General features: G+C 39.6%; 1 protein-coding gene and 1 non-coding gene across 5 annotated transcripts in view; one reads left to right on the top strand and one right to left on the bottom strand.

Annotated features, from left to right (window-relative positions):
• Nucleotides 1-4350: 4350 nt before the first annotated feature.
• The window catches only part of LRRC27 (leucine rich repeat containing 27), a 52918-nt gene continuing 36380 nt past the window's right edge, over nt 4351-20888 (bottom strand). For all 4 annotated transcript variants that reach the window (XM_087726027.1, XM_087726024.1, XM_087726025.1 and 1 more), the window contains 3 exons: nt 14014-14153; nt 6569-6695; nt 4351-5474 (listed from right to left, as the gene is read on the bottom strand). In XM_087726027.1, coding sequence (XP_087582153.1) covers nt 5334-5474; nt 6569-6695; nt 14014-14153 — 408 coding nt within the window. In that variant the 3' untranslated portion in view covers nt 4351-5333. The remainder of the gene's footprint in view (nt 5475-6568; nt 6696-14013; nt 14154-20888) is intronic.
• Nucleotides 16565-16669, top strand: LOC148043692 (U6 spliceosomal RNA). Its single transcript, XR_015698119.1, has one exon. It is a non-coding gene; the product is annotated as a U6 spliceosomal RNA (small nuclear RNA).

The following is a 20888-nucleotide window of genomic DNA, read 5'->3' as shown; positions in this document are numbered from 1 at the left end:
TGCTTGATGGTGCTTTTACAGCCCTCTCTAAGTCATTTACAGAGTCAGCCTATTTTTCCCAACAATCTGGGTCCTCATTTTACTGATCTCGGAAGGATGGAAGGCTGAGTCAACCTTGAGCCGGTCAGGATCGAACTGCTGGCAGTCGGCAGAATTAGCCTGCAATACTGCATTCTATCCATTACGCCACCATAGTTCTTCTAAATAAATGTGAGACCTCAAAATTTGGTAATCCCGTGTGTGAAAAGGTCTAAAAGAGCAAGAAAAATGACCAATAATTGTCAAAGCCTACCAAAAGATCATTTGAAATGAATAATTACAGATTTAATTGAACGGGCCGTGTGAAAATGCTGTCAAGGGAACAAAATGGCAGTGGGAAGGGGAAAAAAAGGGCCTCTATTGAAATGTGGCCATTGTACGACTTTCAGATATATTGGCCTGCATCTCACCTCAAATCTCAGCCACCTGGTGAAGAAATTAGTGGATTGGTAATGCAATGTATCTGAAGAGCGCCATATCGATATTTTCTAAAGAACTTTTGCTCATTGTGGAACAGTTCCTATGATCTAGCTAATTATTTGGGGAAATTCCCTATCTCATCAGAAAAAAATCCAGGGAGAGAGAAGAAAGCAAGCAACGTAATATGGAATATTCCATCTGCATCATTTTTAAACGATACATATATCATTTAGACCTTCACAGCTCTTTCCCGGGTGCATTCGTTTATTCCAGCTTTACTACTAGTTTGTGTTCTCCCAGGGAGTATTTAAGCCTTGCTCCTATAAATGGCTCAAGAAGGCTCATATTTTCAAATTCTGAATCTTCAGTTTGTTATTATTTTCCAGTTTACTGTATGGTTGACATGAATCAGCTGAAGGATGGATAGAAGACCAAACAACTGAGAGAAATGGTTCTGATGTTGATGACGAAGAATAGGCGGCCTAGATCTTTACATTTGCTCCTAACTCTTAAGGCAGTTTTCATCAACCTCGTCCTCTCCCAATTGGAGGATTTCAAGCAGATTTGGGGCGGCTTTGTTAGGAATACCAGAAAGTGGGACAGAAACACAAACGCTTGGCAGTTATCTTCACCACCACATTCTCCCACTCAATCAACCTGGCCAATCTTGCTGGGAAAACTCAAGGCTGTGTGTGTGTGTGTGTGTGTGTGTGATGCTCAAGAGATGTTTCTATAGTAATGCCAGGTTTTTGAAACAGCCTCCCAGTAAAAATTAGCCTAGCTCCGTGATGGCGAACCTGTGGCACACTTGCCAGAGGTGGCACAAGGAGTCCTCTCTGTGGGCACATGCTCCATCGCTAGCTGCTCTTCTGGTTTAAAGCATGCGCATGCGTACCGGGCAGCTAGTCTTCAGGTTTCTGACGCTCCAACGCTTGACATGCGCGGGTGTTCCGGTTTGGGCACTCGGTGCCAAGAAGGTTCGCCCTCACTGGCCTCGCTGCTCTTCAATTGCTTTCTGGAAACAGCTGAGAAGTAGATTTATTCTGGAAGGCATAAAGGGGCACAAAGCTTTCTTGGATGGGGTTTCATAAATCGATGGCTGTTGGTATCTTGCCATGGTAGTCCAGACAAGGAAACCAAAAGCAAGAATATTAATATTACTTTTATTGTAAGGTTGCAGTTATCGAATCTCGCAAGTCTAAAATCCCTTCCACCTCTTCTGCCGTACCTCTCGGAGAATTAGAGAAGGTCAACTCCAAGATCCTTGGAACTCCCGACTGAAGCTCTGGACTTTCTCTTGCCTGCAATTCTTCCTCCGGTCTCTTACAATGTATTACACAAAAATGTAGTCCTTGACTTATGACCACAATTAAGCTCCAAATTTCCATTGTTAAGCAAGGCAGTGGTAAGTTGTGTCCCATTTTACAACATTTTTTGCCACAATTGTTAAGTGAATCATTGCAGCTGTTACGTGTGTCATAAATATATCCCAGTTTGGGCTTTTATTATGTTTAAATGTGTATAATTTAAAACTGTGGATGCTTTAATTATTGTACTTAATACAGACTGCCAGGAGCCCCTTGGGATAGTAGTGGCATACAAATATAAGTAAAAAAACAGAACTGTGAGGTTTCCATAGCAGAGTGAAGATAGAATTAACCCTCTAGTAGAGTCTATGTTATCATCTGCAGATTTGGCCATGGCCATGCGCTCTACATGGGGGCTGCCCTTGAAAAGCGGGAATCTGGAAGTGCCAGTTAGTTCAAAATACAGCAGCCAGCATGGTTTTGTGCCGACCTTAGTGGGCTCATGCGGGAGCTGCTGCATTGGTTGACGATTTGCTTCCAGGACCAGGTCATCTAAGGGACCGTCGTCTCTTGCTGGTTACATCCAACCAGCCCACCAGAGCGAGGAGGCAATGAAAGTTGAGGGCCCCATCCCCTAGGAAGGTACATCTGGTGGGATTCAGAAGAAGAGCCTTCTCTGTGGTAGCTCCCTCCCTTCGTAATATCATCCCTTCAGGAATCCGTCTGGTCCCCACGGACACCCTTTTGTAAGGCAGCAGACCTGAGGAACCCAGAGTGGGATGGAGCCCATCAAATGGCGTATTTGACTGGCTAATTGTTTTTTTTTCCATTTCATTTTTTCTATACTGTGTTTTTCTTGTTTGTAAGCGCCTAGAGATGCTGTGGGAAAGTTAAAATTTCTAAATAAATAAACTTCCTGCCATTAAATGCATGAGGAAACGTCTCAGACCGGCACTCATCAGCCCAAAATGAAGGAGCTACAGCAATCCCCATTTCCGTTGCCGCAGAATTGCTCTGACCTCTGTATACCAGAGGATTCTCAGCCTCCGAGGATGGAGGGGACGGTCCCTATTTTGTATAGTATTTCCTTTAAATAAGTTGGAGGCTGGACATACATGATAAGGATTTTGGCATTGCTAAACCACGTCAGGTCTTAATGCTGAGAGTCTCTCATCAATTTATGCTCTGCGCTTCTATCGAAGGATCTGGTACTTTACCTTCTGACGAGACATGGAGGTGGGATGATCAACCTGGGTTCCCAAACCACATGGTGGTACCGCATGCATTTTGGGTCACCTCCTCATCCTATAATCATAATCAGTGGTGGCATTTTTAAAGCAAGGAAGAAAGATTTCCCTAAAATCTAGACAAAAATTAAACATTCAACCCAATTCACAGAAATGAGGCCGGGCCCTTGCTTAACATTATCGCCTCTTCTACTGCAGCCCTCCTCCCCCCCCCTTACGCTTTAAATGACCTGGGAAGCGTTTTATAATCAGTTGAGTAATTAAGTAATTTTACACCGTTGGTATCCTGTATCAGTTATACTGATTATGTAAGCTGCTCCAAATTGAGGTAAGCCAGCCATGCTGCATTTTGGGGGTGCGTTTTGAACAGAAGGGTCATTCTATAAAATTTCTGTTTCAACAACACTGACAACAACAACAACAACAACAACAGTGCTCACACAGGAGAGAAGAATGAAACAGCAGATGATGGGTGAAATCAGCAACTCTCGTGTGTGTTGAGAGATGAGGTGTATTTTGGGAAACAGCACCATTTAAGTACAAACAAACTGAGTTTCCAGTACAGGGAGGTTATAGGTTATAGGCTTTTTACATTTATATGCCGCCCTATTCCCCGGAGGGACTCAGGGCGGCTAACAAACCCAAGGGAGGGAGTAATACAAAGCAACCAACAGACAAGATACAAAGAGGGTTTAGAAACGATCAACAGTCACCCAATTTGAGCGGGGAAGGGAACTCATCAACCCCCGGCCTGTCGGAACAGCCAGGTTTTAAGGGCTTTACGGAAAGCCTGGAGGGTGGCGAGGGTCCGGATCTCCGCGGGGAGCTCGTTCCAAAGGGCCGGGGCAGCCACAGAGAAGGCCCTCCTCCGGGTGGTCGACAGCCGGCATTGGCCGGCGGATGGAATTCGGAGGAGGCCAAGTCTGTGGGATCTGATGGGGTCTTTGGGGGGGTGATTGGCAGCAGGCGGTCTCTCAAGTAGGAAAGCTCAGTCTAGGAAAGCTTTGCAATAAACCAATGAAAGTGAACAAGCCGCCTTAGCTCCATTCTGAAGATGGCTAGTCAGTGCTAATCCGTACGTTTTTTCTGGAGTTGTAAACAAAGGGCAAATTCCCCCTTTCCTGCTGCTTCCGGCTGTTCTGAACATTAAAAAAAAAAGTTCTTCCCTCCTGGAAGTTCAGCGTTATCATCCCTCCCTTTCATGATGTGGAATAGGATACAATCACAGACGGCTGGTATTGGTAACCACCATAATGCAAGCCTGCTAGAAAGTATATTTCACCTGAAAATGCTATTTTGCCCCAAGCCAAGCACTAATCAGAGGCAGGACTCGGAAACAGAGAAGAAACACCAGCTGTTTATTGTATCAAGAGCAATACAGCTGCTACAGTCACATCCTGTCTTTGATGGTTTAAATCTAAGGAGGCTGAGTTATATGCCGAGTGGGCGGTTGCATAAATCATTGAAAGGAATACAGAAAGATCAGAGCAGCCTCTTTACTCTTGACACTTTGCCACTGATTTCTTGGTATTTAAGTAAAATATCTGCATTCCTTAAATGACTCCAAACATCACACATGGAGAAAAGAGCAATGGGTCTCGGTTGAAGTTATTTGCTTAATATGATCAAATGCATTTTATCCGTGAGATTTGTTTGCCAGCCGTAGCTCTCAAGTTCAATGTGTAGCTTTCCATCAGCCTTGACATTTCCGTAATAACAAAATCCTTGAGGATCCAAGTTCAGTGACAAACTTTATCCCTTTTGAGGGCACAAAAATAAAATCTGATATATGGTTAGAAACTTTGAAGCCAAATATTATCTTAATCTGGAAAATAGGCCTCTCAGCTAAGCCACGCAGATGCTAATGAGCTAAATATCACTCTAAATCTTCTCAATGAGGGTTTTTGGGTGGGGGAGGGGGAGAAGAGATCCACTGGTTTAAGAGTGATGAAATGTCAAGTTGATCATCTCCCATTCTCAAAAAACCTATTTGAGGTTACTATACCAGAATTAGCACAATATGCAATTACATAAAAAAACTTTGGTACTTAATACAGATTAAATTATGAAGCATACCTTCACAAAATAATTCTGAGAAGATAGAAGGAACAAAATGCAACCACACTATCTTTAAACCTACACTACAACTACATCATAAGGTATTCCAAAGGCTTAGGGCATAAATTCTAACTTTATGAAGTAAAAACATAAACAACAATAAAGAGGGAATACGTAGTTTTATAAAGTTTCTTTAAAAAACAGATTCCCCAGAAAAACAGCCAGTGAGAGGCTGCTGCGTGAGAGACAGTCTTTCATCCACTTAAAATGTCATTTTAGAAAATATATTTGTGGGTAGGAGATTATCTGCTGTGGGAAGCAGCTCGCCTGTAAAAGCGGTGAAACGATACTCCTTGTGAAGGTCCTTCTTCAATTCAGTAAGCTCCCCCTCCAAATGTTCAACCTGTGGTGGCAAAGATTCAGATGTGAATAAACAACCCGCACACAACACCTAATGACCAAATTAACATAACAGGACCGTCTTATTCACGGTTGTGCCTCAAACAATACTCAGCAGTTGCAAACGTGGATAGATTAAACCTGGCTCTCTGCCATTCTCATGTCAATGTGAAATAATTGCCTTTGGCCAAGAAAGCTTCAATGATGAATTCTGCTCAGTATTGTTGCTAATATCTATTCTTCTACATGCTGAACCTACTGGGGATCTGGATCTCATCCAGTGGAATGCAGTGTGTCTCTAGTCTAGGATGAAGAAATAATGAAATGCAAAAATTAAGAGCTGCCCCACACTTCCTACTTGCCCCGACATGAAGATAACCACTAACTGTCGAGAACATGAATACACGATGATGTGCCCAACCCATCCTGACCCACCACAAGAGTAGCCTCCACCTGTTATTTCTCTTTCAGCTTTAATTATAACGTATTTCCACTTCTCTGTTGCACACCAACTCAGATGTTCCTGCATCCTATGCCTCTAGCCACCAATTGATTTCCTTTTCAGTTGGATACACGAAGTGAACCAGTTGTTAAACCAGTAGGATCCCACCTCCGTATAGGTTTTATAACATATAAGGTTAATATAATATATAATAGTATAGATATTTTCTGTTGATATTTTATTAAATCCTGCTTGAAATGTTTTTTCATTCATTCATTTGCAAAGCACCATAATCAAAATTCTTTGTCTTATTTCAACCCGTTTTCCTAAATGAAGAATTCCTTCATTTATTTTTCATTCATGTTGCTCAACCTATCTTCCCATCTTACAAATTGATTGCATTTACTAGAGTGAGTTAGGGACTGCTTTGGAATCTTGATTCATATGCAAACCCAACTTCTGTCAACATAGTTTATGGTAGGATTTGCAGTCAAGAGGAGGGGAGACTGGAAAACTTCAAGGGGGTGAGAGGGACAAGAGCACAAATCCCATCCCATCCCAGCATTTAGGAATGGTACATAATGGTATATTTCAAAGGGAATAAATGCAACCTACAATGTCAGCATCTTTGATTTGATTTCTAAATGCAAACCTACAGTTTCAAGGTCTTGATTTGCTTTTTCCATTTCTTCTTTGGGTAATCCTCTTAACTTTTTTCTTTTTTCTTTCATTAATTGTGTGTGCTGTTTAATGCGATTTTCTACTTCCTTGTATTTTGCAGCCCTGAAAGAAGAAGCAGAATCAATGCTTTCCCCCCCCCAATTTGTCTCGTTTTCATGTATAGATCTACTTAGGAATTACATATTTAATAAGTACTCTTACATGGCAATTAAAAAGCCATATGGAAATGTAGAAAGAGTAACATTTTAAAAGGCCTGAAGCTTCTGAATGTGTGGATATTTGGGATATATGTTTAAGCTTCTAAAACTACAGAATTCAATAAACTGGAATTTTTAATCTGCTTGTCCTAGCCTACAAAAAAATTAGGATGCAATCTTGCTTAGAAATAAACTTTAATAATCTTTAATAAAGTCAGTTAGAATTTAGTAAACACAGAATTATACAGTTTTCTACTAGTCACCTTCCTATCTTTTTCCCCCCCAATCCTTGTATCCTTTCCCATGGCCCATCAGAGAAAGATACAAATAAAAATGGACCTTGATTCTTAACTAATCTTTGAAAAAATTACACATCTCTCACAACAGAATAAAAATCAGCCTACAACATGGACAATAAACACTGTAAAACACCATGCATTTATATAGAGGAGCCCATCTGTATTCAAGTTTGGTCCTAAATATTTGACAAATGGCAAATTATAGTCATAGCCTTGAGGAGGTACATAATACCTATAGTTGGTAAAATTTCTTAACACTAAAAGCAGAAAATCTGCTGAACATCTTGGACACACCCTAGCAGTAAAAATACTATTGCAATATGATTAATTAATGTTCAATTTTGAGACTTTTCTTATTAGTCTTCAAATCAGCAGCCTGAGGGAAGTGCCTCGTTCAGCTTAATGACCGGGTTGGCTTTGAGAGCAGTTTTCAAAACAGAGTCCGATAGAATAAATATCTCGGGTACATGCGGTAGGGTAGAAGAATTTCCTTATTCAATAGTGATGACATCATTTTGATCACTACCCTGGGTCATAGAAAGTAATGCTTTTGATTATCCATTCTCTGCATCTGTCTTTATAGAAGGGCAAGGAGTTCCACAATATTAATTCATATTTTAGATAAATATCCAGGAAAACAGCTAACAGGAGCAGTGGCTTTGCTGAATATGGAACAAGAGTAGGTCCAATTTTTCCAGTAACTTTTGGCTGGTATGAATTTCTCTCTATTTTTTTAAAAATCACGTTACAACGTGGTTTTGAGCTGATGGTTCTGCTTATGTTCCCTATCAAAATAATAGAAATCCTGACCAATATGATTCCACAAGGCTATGGTTTAATTCTACATTTAATACTTAGAAAAGAGATCTTCCCTCCTCTTCATTTTTTTTTGCTATGTTTACCTCTTAATTTCTTATACATTAAGAAAATCTCTTAATTTTTTTATACATTAAAGCAATTAAAAAGAAAACGACATAATTTGAAATGCTAATGTTTCCAAATGAGGCATGTGTCCACCAATACCCTTTTCTGGCCGGGAGGATGACTTGGAGAGCTTTTCATGTATCCAGAGTCCTTGTGGTAATGATTCATGTGGACGTAATCTCTAGAGGACACACAGAGGTAATTGGGCAACAGGGCCATGGCTCCCACCACCATCTGGGCCCCGCTTGTCCTTGGCAATCTTAAAGCCTCCTGCTCTTCCTAATTTTTCTGGGAACAAAACAAATCTTACTACTACACTGAGGCATAGGGCCACCAGAGCTGTCTCTACGTACTTCTACTGTCAACCTTTGGTTTTGATTTTGACTTAAAAACTCATAATGATAATGAGGGCAGGATGATCCACCAAGTACTATTCTGTTTCTTATCCTATATTTAAAGTAATTGGATTATAACTTTATTTAATTCTTTGAAGATTTTTGTTAGAGGTATAATCTACCGGTGTGAATTTTGTGAGCTGGGAGCTGTCTGAAGTCACCCCTGAGCTTCCACGATTAAGACCTTGTTTCCATTACACGTCTAATATTTTAACCTCTTTATGACACATTCCACACAGGCTTTCTCTTTATATTAAGTTTAAAAAATTACACTATCACTTTTATTGCACAATTCAAGACAGCACATCTTATTTGTCACTAGGAAGCATGCAATGTTTCCATGCTTTTTTTCTTGCACGTATCTTCAAATGAGAAACAAACATTGCATGCAAACATACGATCTGAAGACTTTTTCAGAAATCAGAGTTTGGTTTATTATAGTAATGCTTCTCCATTCAGATATGACTATTGGGAAAAAAAACCATGCAAAATATTTCAAACACTGAAACTTCTGAAAATGCAGGAGTAATATCTATTCTAGCTGTATGCAAAAAAGGCATATGCTATTATTTTGGAGAACAATAGAATATCAGTGCATTGCTTGTTCTCTTTCATCACTGTGTTATCAATTGCTATCAGCTAAGGGAAAAAAATCTTTAAACTGATTATCTGTCTCCTGTCTTCAAGCTTTAAAGCAATTAAAAATGTTTTTCTTCTGAAGTCCCTAGTTATGAACAAGAAGTTTCCACAAAGCAACTTATAGAGCAGAATCCAGGAAGAAGAAAAAAGTTATATTAGACTGGTGTGGCAGGATCATATTTAAACATTAAACAATAATTTCATAGATTGTTTAATAAACAAGTACACAAGAAAAGGAAAGCAACAGCAACAATAGACCATAATTTGCAAGAATGTCAGCTTAGAACGTGTGGAATTTTGTCTCCGCCAATAACACTTAGACTTATATACCACTTCACAGTGCTTTAAAGCCCTCTCTAAGTGGTTTACAAAGTCGGCATATATCACTCAACAATCTGGGTCCTCATTTTACCAACCTTGGAAGAATGAAAAGCTCAGTCAACCTTGAGTCAGTCAGGATTGAACTCCTGCTGTGGGCAGTTAGCCTGCAGTACTGCATTCTAACCACTGAGCCACCGTGCCTGTTCTGCCTCGAGCCTTGTAGGCTTGCTCGGGGCATGCAGTTAATTCCACGCTTAGGAATCTCATTCAGATCAAGTTTATTATCAGGCATTCTTAATAGCAAAAGTTACAGTTCAATGTTAAGATACTTCTGACTTTCCATAATCTGTCCCATTGCGTGGTGTAAAAAGATGATGATTTCACTCCCATGCTGAGCGGAGATACAAAACACTACTATTCTGGTTCACAAAGGTATTTAAACTGTCCGACTATAAAGTCTGCACGCAGGCAGAATGCCCCAGTGGCCAATCAGAATGCCCCAGTGACACGTGATCACATGTCATGGAACTACATTTCCCATAAGGCAGTCTCTGCCTACATTTCCCATGAGGTAGTTTCTTAAAGGAGACAGTTCTTAATTCCTACACTAGCTGTATACTGCTGGGGCAGCACAGTGCCTCTAAATGCCTGTATAGGCTCTCATTTCTGAGATGAATAAGTGCCTTTTGATTAATAAAAGTAGCAAACAGCTGCACTACCCTTTTATGACAGTCATTCATGATATGATATTGATAGCGACGTATTGGTATAATGAACATCTTCAGGCTCAAAGTACTTTTTCTTTTAAAATGCTACTGGCATTTCTGCTGCTACAGAATTTGAATCGGATTACGGGAGCTGATGCAATGCACATTATGAAATTATAGAAGAACAGGGAAGAGGAGAAGGAGATGGAAGAAGAAGAAGATGAAAAGGAGGAGGAAGAGGAAGAAGCAGCTGTACCTAGTTGTTAATTTGTGTTGCTAAATCGGAAAGGAGGACCTGGAACGTTAGAAAACTGTAGTGCCCGTGTCAGGCCTGCATTTATATTCCTTTCAGAATTTTGGCCTGCCACACTTTCTCTTGTTTCATTAGCATAGTTGATGGGAGGGGGGAATAGACAGGAGTGAGATTGTGGAATGTATTGTTTTTATTCTTTACCAGAAGCCAAGATCATCTTTTGTCTCCGTACTTTCACACCTGACCGGAAGCAGCTGGGTGTGGATGCCAGCGTGGAAGAAGAAGATTGGACCATGTGATGGATTGTGGGTGTGGGGACAAGATCATGAACTTTTAACTGGGTGGGATTCTGATGTCATTTCCAGAATTGGGATTCCATAGCATGATGCCAACATGTCTGTCTTATTAAATTGGAACTTTAAGGATAGCTCTGCCTTAGACTCTGATTTAATTCTGCATGATACTTGGAATGCTGACAGCCAGTTTCTGAATGAGAAAGTATTTGCAGTCTATCAATTAGGATTTTATTTATAATAATATGCTGTATATATATATATAACTCCATTAAATATTAAATAAATGCTTCCGTTTCATAAAACAGCTTGTATCTATGCTAATAGGCCAAGCAGATACAGGTAGTCCTCAACTTACAGTTCATTTAGTGATTGTTCAAAGTTATAATGAAACTGAAAAAAATGACTCACGGCCATTTTTAACACTTATGACTGTTAGAGCATCCCCATGGCCACATGATTTACATTCAGATGTTTGACAACCGACTCACATTTATGACAGTTGCAGAGTCCCAGACTCATGTGATCCCCTTTTGTGACCTTCTGACAAGCAAAGGCAATGGGGAAGCCAGATTCACTTGACCATAAAAGGCGGGGAATTTTTGGTGGGTGGGGGTGTGTGTTTGGGGATTGTCATGCGTGTTGGGCCTGGTCTCTGGGTGTTATGTGAATTTCACTGTATGTGTTTACTGTGTATATATGTACAATGACAATAAAGTATTCTATATTACTAATTAACAACTGCAATGATTCACTTAACAAATGTGGCAAGAAAAGTCACAAAATGGGGCAAAACTCACTTAACAAATTTCTCACTTAACAACATGGATTTGGGGCTCAATTGTGATCATAAGTTGAGGATTACCTGTATATAATTAGTCTTAACAATCATAGTTGGGACAGGAATTTATGTTGCTAAGAAAGGCAATTGTCAAGTTAGTCACATCTAATTTTATGACATTTTTTGCCATGGTTGCAAAGCAAATCATTGCAGTTGTTAAATAAATCATGTGCCCATTAAGCAAATCTGGCTTCCTCCATTGACTTTGCTTGTCAGAAGAAGGAGGGGGGGGGGAAGGTTGCAAATGGCGATCACGTGACATTGGGACACTGCAACCGTCATAAGTACAGGCCAATTGTTAAGCGCTTGAATTCTGATCAAGTGACCGAGGGGTTGCTGTGACAGTTGTTAAGTGCAAAGACTGGTTGTAAATCACTTTTTTCCAGTGCTGTTGTAACTTTGCATGGTTATTAAATGAATGCCTGTAATTCGAGGACTATCTGTAAAGGGGATAGAATGAAAGAGAGTTGGAAGGGACCTTAAAGATCTTCTACTCCATCCCCCGCTTACACAGGAAACCAAATGGTCGTCCAATTTCTTCTTAAAAACTTCCAGTGTTGGAGCATTCATAACTTCTGGAGGCAAGTTGTTCCACTGATTACGCTAATTGTTCTGTCAGGAAATTTCTCCTCAGTTCTAGGTTGCTTCTCTCCTTGATTAGTTTCCACCATTTGCTTCTTGTTCTGTCCTCAGGTGCCTTGGAGAATAGTTGGACTCCCTCTTCTTTCTGGCAACTCCTGAGATATTGGAACACTGCTATCATGTCTCCCTTAGTCCTTCTTTCTATTAAACTAGACCTTCCCAATTCCAGCAACTGTTCTTTATATGTTTTAGTCTCCCCTTTGTTGCTCTTCTCTGCACTCTTTCTAGAATCTGAACATCTTTTTTATATTGTGTTGACCAAAACTGGATGTAGCATTCCAAGTGTGGCCTTATCAAGTCATCATAAAATGGCATTAACACTTCAAGGTGCTTCTTACCACCCATAAAGCCCTCCATGGTAGTGGATCTGAGTACTTGAGAGACCGCCTCCTGCCAATTACCTCCCTTCGACCTATTAGATCGCACAGATTGGGCCTCCTCCGAGTTCCATCCGCCAGTCAGTGCCGACTGGCAACTACGCGGAGGAGAGCCTTCTCAGTAGTAGCTCCGACCCTTTGGAACGACCTCCCCGTGGAGATTCGCACCCTCACCACCGTCCAGACCTTCCGCACAGCCCTCAAGACCTGGCTATCCCGTCAGGCCTGGGGTTAAAGATTCTAATCCGCTCCACCCGAATGTTGAATGAAAGTTGTGTTTTATTATTTTATTTCTATTTTTACTCACGTATTGTCTTATGTTTTGTCTTGCACTCCCCCTCCTATGAATTGTAAGCCGCCCTGAGTCCCCTTAGGGAAAAGGGCGGCCTATAAATAATAAATAAAATGTAAAATAAAATCTAAAATGTGATCTTGATTCTGTCCCTCTGTTAGTGTAGCCTAGAAGTGTGTTAGCCTTTTTGGCAGCTGTAGAAGACTGCTGACTCACATTTAAGTGATTGTCCACTAGGACTCCAAGATCCCTCTCACAGTTACTACCGTTGAGCCAGGTATGATAGGAATATTTTTTGGGGGGGGGGAAGAGTAGAGAGGTCAATTAACATATTGTTCAACTGGAGTTGGGATATGGGAATATTGGACAATATACAGGAACAGAAAGAAAAGAAAAATGGCATTGTATTTCTCCCAATACAAGGCCTTGTTATTGGAGTAACTCCAAAGAGCCGCATCTCTTTTAGTGCACTCTATAGCCATGTTAAAGCATTCTCTTCCAATCAACGAGCCAACAGAAAAGTATGCCAGCATAAACTACCCTTGGATGAGCCCTCTTCTGCCCCAGTAATAAGCCTGGTAAGGAGCATTGTCTTTAAATAATTCAATAGAAAAAAGGGACTCTGGTTTCAGTTCTACTCCTATCGAGTGCCAGCCTCTGGCTTGAGAAACAAGTTGCTTTCTTGAGATGAAGAAAGACGGACAGGTTTGAGTGTATGACAGAGCAGTTGATTTAACTACCTGTCAGATTGCCCAACTTACACAAGTTACAGGTGTAGATGTATTATTGTTTTGAAAGAGGGGAAAATTCATGCACATAAGGATCCCATGCAGGACTTGGCAAACTGTATGATAAGCTCAGGTCAGGCTCTACATAAGTACAGATGTGTAATCCAGATCTCCTACCTTTCCTGAACGTCAACCACAATGTCCATGAAGGGTGGTGCTTGCAACAGCCTAAAACTATACACAGGAGCATTTGGCAAATGCCAACTCAGTTACATCATAAACTACATCATCAGGGAAGTATAATAGATTGTGTGGATGGCAAAAATTGAATTGGGGTAAGAGGGAAAACAATACTTTAAAGTTGGAACAGCCCAAAGCAACTTTAAATGAGTTCACCCTAGGTGAAGAGCGGGAGGAAGGCAAATTTGTTGAGGACGTGGCATACAGGTTGATTACCTGAACATGTTTTTGTTACCGTTAGGGGGATGTGAGGCTGACCCCTTAGTTCTTACCTGAAGGTATCAGTGGCTCTTATTGCATTTATGTTTTGCGCTGTTTCTATGCGCTCATCCAGGTCAGATGGTTCTCGCCAACTGTCTAGCTTGTCATTGCTCTTAATATTATCGGTAGCATAAGGTGCGTTTTGGGATACCTAAAAAAATGTGACATATGGTGGCATTAGAGCAACTTGGGGAAAAAGATCAACTGGTCGTGCTAGCTGGATTTAAGGCAGGATAGCAATATGGTTAAAGTATTGGAATGAGACTAGGAAGCCAAGAGTCAAGTCCTCTAGCGACGGCCACGAGAGTTCCCTTGGTCTCAACTCAGGGATGGAAGGAGAGAGACTCCTCCTTATGCTACCTTGAGTTTATGGAGGATAGGTCGAATATAATCAAATAAATACTTAGGGTATAAAATTTGTTGTTTAAATTTCCCAACTATTAATCCCCTTTTTTACGACTCATTTAATCAAATGTAATCATTTCAAATATCACAGCAGCTATTTTCTAATCACAGCCTGAGGAAGAACGTGGGTGTATTATATACATACGTAGCAACTTACTTTTTCTCTTCATATAAAGGGAAGGCAAACTACATTTTTAAAAGACATCTAGAGGTTAAAGGCAATCAGCACATCTCTCAAAAGATGTACAAATGCAGCAGGAGACCTTCAAGTAATTAGCTTGTTCTGCTGCCTAGAAAAGGTTCCATTACGTAGGTTGCCATTCCCTACTAGAAAGGCCAGAATTTCTATTTGAAAGAGAAGAAAACAAAACACGGGAGCTAATGGGGACTTGCGCTGTTTCTTTTCCATCAAATACCGTTGGTTCTTAGTGAGAGCCTGGGGACTCAAACTGAGAAATGACTGGCTTAATTTCTATAGGATACAGCATCACCTTTCTCATATCTAGAGCCAGAACTCCTATCACAATTCAATCGTGTTTTTTTCCCCTTGCTAGTTTGAACCAACAAGAAAAGAAAACCTGTTGCCACGATTCAGCTTCCAGACAACTCTACCTGGATGACTGAGAATCTTCATCCTCTTTCAACAGGTTTCCCAGCATGAGCCGGTTTTCTCAAGAAGCACATGCTAGTATTGTTGTGAGCATTTGGGTTCCTTTTTTTAATACATTCGTGTTTTGAACCATTAGATTCTCATTTGATCAGACAATACTTGACCCTTAGTTATTTACTGATTACATCCATGTTTCCTATCCTTCTCTGCCTGTGACTCCATCTTCTACATGTGGCCTATTTAACCCCTACATATTTTGTCAAGAACAAACCCTAATTTCAGCCTGTTCCAAATGTAGGTCTGAAATCTAATAGCAGAAATTAGCATTGCCAGCGACTGTGGCCCTGAGAAACTATTACCAGATGTCCTCAAAGTCATTCCAGAGATGGTCCCCCCCCACCCGTCTCCCTCCATGTTAAATTATTATCCAGTCAGAATTTCAGCTGATCTATCAAAGATAATAATTCTAACCCAGCTGAGGGGAGAAGCGCATACTACGTTTAGCAGTAGAAAGGCAGGCTCAGAAACTCCCTGGATGAGAGTTAAATGGGAGGAAAACCGCTGAGACTCATTTAATCATCATGGGATATAAAAGAGGGACTGAGAGAGAGAGATGGGGGGGAGGGAGACAGTGGGAGAGAGAGAGAGAGAGAGAGAAAAGTGAAGGACATGCTCATAGTTTTGCAAGGAGTATAAAGTATTAATGGTGTTTAAAAATCATACTCTTCAGGGATATGTCAATCACTGCTTCATTTCTCACATAAAAATCATGTAAGAATGGAAACAAACTCCTTGGAGCATTGAATCAATGTAACTGTTGTCCTTGACATTTTACTGCAGAGCAAAACATTTTTTTAAAAATCATTTGTTAAGAATGCCAATTAATAAAATATCTTCTTTTATTAAAACTAGTCTTTATTATTTGATCCCAAATTGTGTGTAAATGAAAGATGATTGGATCTCTTGGATGGATCACTGATGTGGGAAGTGGACAGGCTTCATGTTCCTGTTTCTTGAGTTTCTACATAGTTCAGAACAAGATTTCTATAACTTCCTCAACAGATCCCATCTCAAGTTGTGTGAAAACTATCCCAGACAAGTCTTCTATTCTGAATCCTCTTACGAAGAGTGTCAGTTTTAATGAAGTGGCATTCGCCTATGCTCTCCTTTCTAAATCCTAAAGTTAATTATATCCAATTTCCCATTTTTCTGAATGGCGTAGCATCTTTGACAGCTGTGTGACATAAAGAAGCATGCATGGAGAGCAGCATGATGGCTTGTATGAGTGACATCCATGCATGCAGCTGTGGAAAGATGGCATGAGCCACTGGAATTTGCTCTGAAAGCTGTTGGGAAACAACTCATGATATACACTTTGGCGGCTGAATTGCTAATAACATTCAAGAATTATGAGATATCACAATGTAAAATCAGTGTGAAACTTATAAGTGCCTATTGTATTTTATTTGTTTATTAAATTATACCTGACACTCTACATGGAATCTTGCCTGTTTACCAGAGATGTATGGGAATCAACAGTATAGTAAGTGTTCACTTCAGCAGCACATAAACTGAAACTGGAATGATAAGAGATTAGCATTTGGCCCTTGCCCAAAAATGACATGCAAATCCATGCAGCCTTCCATTATTTTGTCCCAGGATGCATAGGACAAATTTATACCTCCCTGAGATGCGATGTGACCTGTGGCTGAATATTTGACTTCTTAGCTAAGTGCTTTGTATTATGGTAGATTTAGTTAGCCATGGATTAACTCTTGTTATTTTATATTTGCTTAATATTTTTTATCCCATTTATGGATTTTTGATGTTTATGTATAATTTAGGTTTTTAAAATGTTTTTTATCTTTGTGTATTTTACACTTTTAAGTTTTTAAAATTATTAATTGTTTGCACTCTACTTTTCTTAGGCTGGTCTATGATCGTAATAAAGATTTCATGGATTGATGGTACAATAAAACTATAAGAATAATAGAAGAAAACACCCAAAATATAAAGTTAAAAACTGCAATGAAATAAAAATCAATGATAGTAATATAAAAAACAATAGTATTTTTAATCTTCCTCAGGCACCCTGAAACAATTCAGTTTTTAAAAGCTTATGGAAAGCCAATAAGATAATAGGCATTTTACCAATAAGAGGAACTATAACAGCTGCCTGCCTCTCCTCTTATCCAGTTGCTCAACCTTGAAATAAGTAATTAAATTAAAAAATTATATAGAAGCCATTACTTGCAAAAATCAGAAAACTCTATAAATTGCAATTATAAACACAAATAGCAAATGAACAAACCCCCTCATTCCCAAAATTTCCTTTTATTCTAATCACTCTATTCTTATGAAAATATATTAATAAGAAGTCCAGTCATTTTTAAAAGAAGAAAAACTAATTCTCAGTATTAGAAGGAAAGGGATTATCCAAGGTAGAAGGCTAATGATGCTAAACCCTGAAGCTAAACTCTATCTCATTGTCTCTCTGATGAGGCCTGTGGTTGCTATTAAAATCAGACAATAAAACACCCTGTGTGGGTCATCTTTACAGAGAACAGATCTGCACTTCAAAGCACACTCTGTCTGAAGAACATGTCAATTCACTAGATTTAAAAAAAACCCCTTTTTAAAGTTGATAGAAAGCAAGGTGATTTAGAAAAACCAGACCTATTTTACTGCTAAGGGATCATCCAAACTAAGCAGTTATATATTTCATCTGTTAGCATACTTCTCCTTATTGCAAAATTTGTTACATATCTATTTATTCTCCCCCCCAAAAAATTTGCATGCACATATGCAAATTGGCACACATATATTTTATTATTTATTTATTAAATCGATTTATAGGCCGCCCAATCCCGGAGGATTGCCCTTTTTAATTTTGGAGAGAGGAATTTATTGCCCTTTTTAATTTTGGAGAGAGGAATGACCCTGTGTGGAGGAGGGGCAGCCTGCTTTTATCCTATACTTGACTTTTTAATAGTAGATATACAAGAAGCAGATTTCCCTACATTTGGGTGAGCGGTTTTATTGCACCTAGTGGTAAAGATGCTACTTTCATATTACATCTTATTCTTTGTAATACAACGTTTAGTACAGGAGCTGGGGGGTAAGGGATAATCACAAGGCGCATAGCTAAGCAATTTATTTGTTTATATAATGTCACAACAACGAAGTAGAAACTTCAGATATGACTTTGACCTCCAAATAATTTCTAAAGTCCTTGCTCTCCCTAATTTGCTGTAAAATAAATCACATCGCTGTTTGCAAAACAGCCTTAAAGATAATGTCAATGACATTCCATGTAGAATCCAGATTTTATCAGCTCTCATCAGATCACGACTCTTCAAAATATTCATGTTTATTTTTTAGAGATACATGTTGTAGAATAAAAATGGTATGACAACATTTGAGCAAGAAAATCTTCTCATGTAAATAAGTTAAGAGGTTTGAATTTTGTTTACAGCTTTGTATATGCTTTCAGTCCTAGCATTCTGGCAAGGTCTACCTGTTTTAATAAAGTGGTAAATGTTAAACAGTCTTTTTATGGCTGTTAGAAAACATTCGAAATGAACAGTATAAACACATCTGCTTTTGTGTCTTCGCTCTTTTAAATGAGACCGGAAAATGAAGGTCTTCTTCATGCTAACTAAAATAAGGCGAAACCCGCCTGCCTGCCTGCCTGCTACCTCTGGCCTGATACTTCCCCATAGACCAAGGGGAAAGAGTGGCTGCAGCTCAGGGATGAAATGTGGCTCGCTTGGTGCTCTCTGAGCTGCTTCGTTTCCTGACCAGACTCTGGCAAAACAAAGAAACCCCAACCTCAGGAAGCACCAAGGTCTCCAAACCTCTCATGTCTTGCTAGTAAATAGTTACATAATAAGTAACCTATACGAAATGCATTGCCCACCTGTATATATGTGTGAGATACCTGAAAGGGCTCGAGGGGGGGTATATAACTCAAACAAGACTACAAGTGTACCTTCGCAGAAAAAAACCAGCATGAGGAATCCCAAAGAATCAGAACACTGAGCTCATTACAGATTTCCCACCTTAGACAGTTTCAGGCATATTCAACGTGAGTTACATAAATAAACATGAAGATATAAAATTAACTTTTGTTGATCCAATATTTTGGATCACAACTCCCAGAATTTGCAGCCCAAGACAGGTGGACGGCACGAGGTTGGAGGCGACTGAGAGGATCAAAAGTCAGTCTTTTTTATTCTTTCCAAAGCAATGGGGTGTTGGAAAGAAATTTCACAAAGAGGGCTCAGAAGACTGAGAACAGGAAAGGTCTCCTGCAACAGGGATACGTTTGCTATGATGATAGAAACCAACACAAGAAGAGAGTTGTTCAAAGATGATTTGGCTTACGCTGAGAACTTCGAGCAAAAACATTAAGAAAAAAAATCCCCCCCAGGGCATTCTTGTGAAAAGTTGTCCAGAATGCTGTGGATTGCTCCATTCTAAACTGTATTTCTTCTTTTCTTTGCTCATGTGACTCAAGGTAGAATGATATAATTCATCCTATGCATATTGATTTCAGGGTGCTTAACTACAATGCACTTTTCAAAAAGTAAATCAGTTGTGCAGGGATGGTGGGGTGTGTATAGAAATGTCTGGCACAGTTTCGGAGTTATCTACAGCACCATTCCTTTTATCTCCTTTGTAAATAAATATTTCAAAATTGTTGTGTTATCTAGGGTGCTGATTCTCCCCAGAGAAGACTAGATTGCTCAATAACTATTATATTCTCTGAATTCAGTTGTCAAACTTGAAATAATTATAGCCCAGAAACTTTCAGAGTCCATCAAGACCCCAATGGTCAATCTGGGAGGCATCTACTACTGTCTAAGGAAGCTACCAATTTATGCAACTCTACAGGGTTTCTGCACCAAGCTGTGAGATTTCGAATTCCAATGGAGAACAGGCTTTCTGCATCCTCACAATCCAAGAGCTACAATTATTAGGGTGGTTGATGGAGAGGCAAAAAGATGTGATGGACTGGTTGGCGATATCTGTGCAATCTCTCTGCAACAACTTAAACAAATGAGATGACCTTTTTGCAAAAAAAATAAAATAAAATAGGGAAAGGAACCAACTGGAGGCATTTTCTTAGTCTGTAGCTCTCCTTCGAGTGAGTCTCTGTTCTGCCTCTGGACGGATTCATACAAGAATCTTAAATGAGGCCATCAAACATTGAGGCTTAGCCACTGTATTCACGCACCATGCAAAGCTTGGCTACTCTAATATCAACGGGTTTTTAATTTTCCTGGTAGTGTTTAACTAGTTTATGGTGCAATATTTTGAGCAAGCCCAGAAGATGGATTACTTCAGTAACCACATTAGATGTTGTAAATATGCCGGTGAATGATTATTTATAAATAAATAGATTCTCATTCTGCATTTTGCAGGGAAATGCCATATGTGTTAGAGAATAAGTTGTTCATCTGAATTTCCCCATTATTAATTGTTGTAATGGAAGTTTCTAACAGTAAAGAAAATCAAACTTGGCTAGACGAGAATTATATCTTTTCTGGAAACAAATCTAAAAACTTTTTAGGCACTTCTCTCTCCTTCCTGCCAACTAAACAGTAACATTTTTTGTTTAGGAACACTGCTTCCTCCCAAGGCTTTTATTGTGCAATTGCCTTACTACATGCAAGGAATTTAACCAGTGCAAGATGAGGTCCAGATGTTGCCATCTTCCATTTGTAATCCCAAAGTTTCCTTTGTAACATTGCCTACTAGGAAATCACTCAGTTGCAAGAAAAAGGCCGGCTGATTCCGCAATGTCTTATGATTGGTAGCATCAAAAACTGCTTGTTTGGAAGCATTTCTACAACAGCTTAGTCATGC

This window comes from Thamnophis sirtalis, unplaced genomic scaffold (assembly GCF_051295495.1).
Source record: "Thamnophis sirtalis isolate CommonGarterSnake01/CBP01778 unplaced genomic scaffold, rThaSir2_p1.2 scaffold_11, whole genome shotgun sequence".
NCBI lineage: Eukaryota > Metazoa > Chordata > Lepidosauria > Squamata > Natricidae > Thamnophis > Thamnophis sirtalis.
The sequence above is the reverse complement of the archived record's forward strand: the minus strand, read 5'-3'. Positions and strand labels throughout refer to the sequence as shown.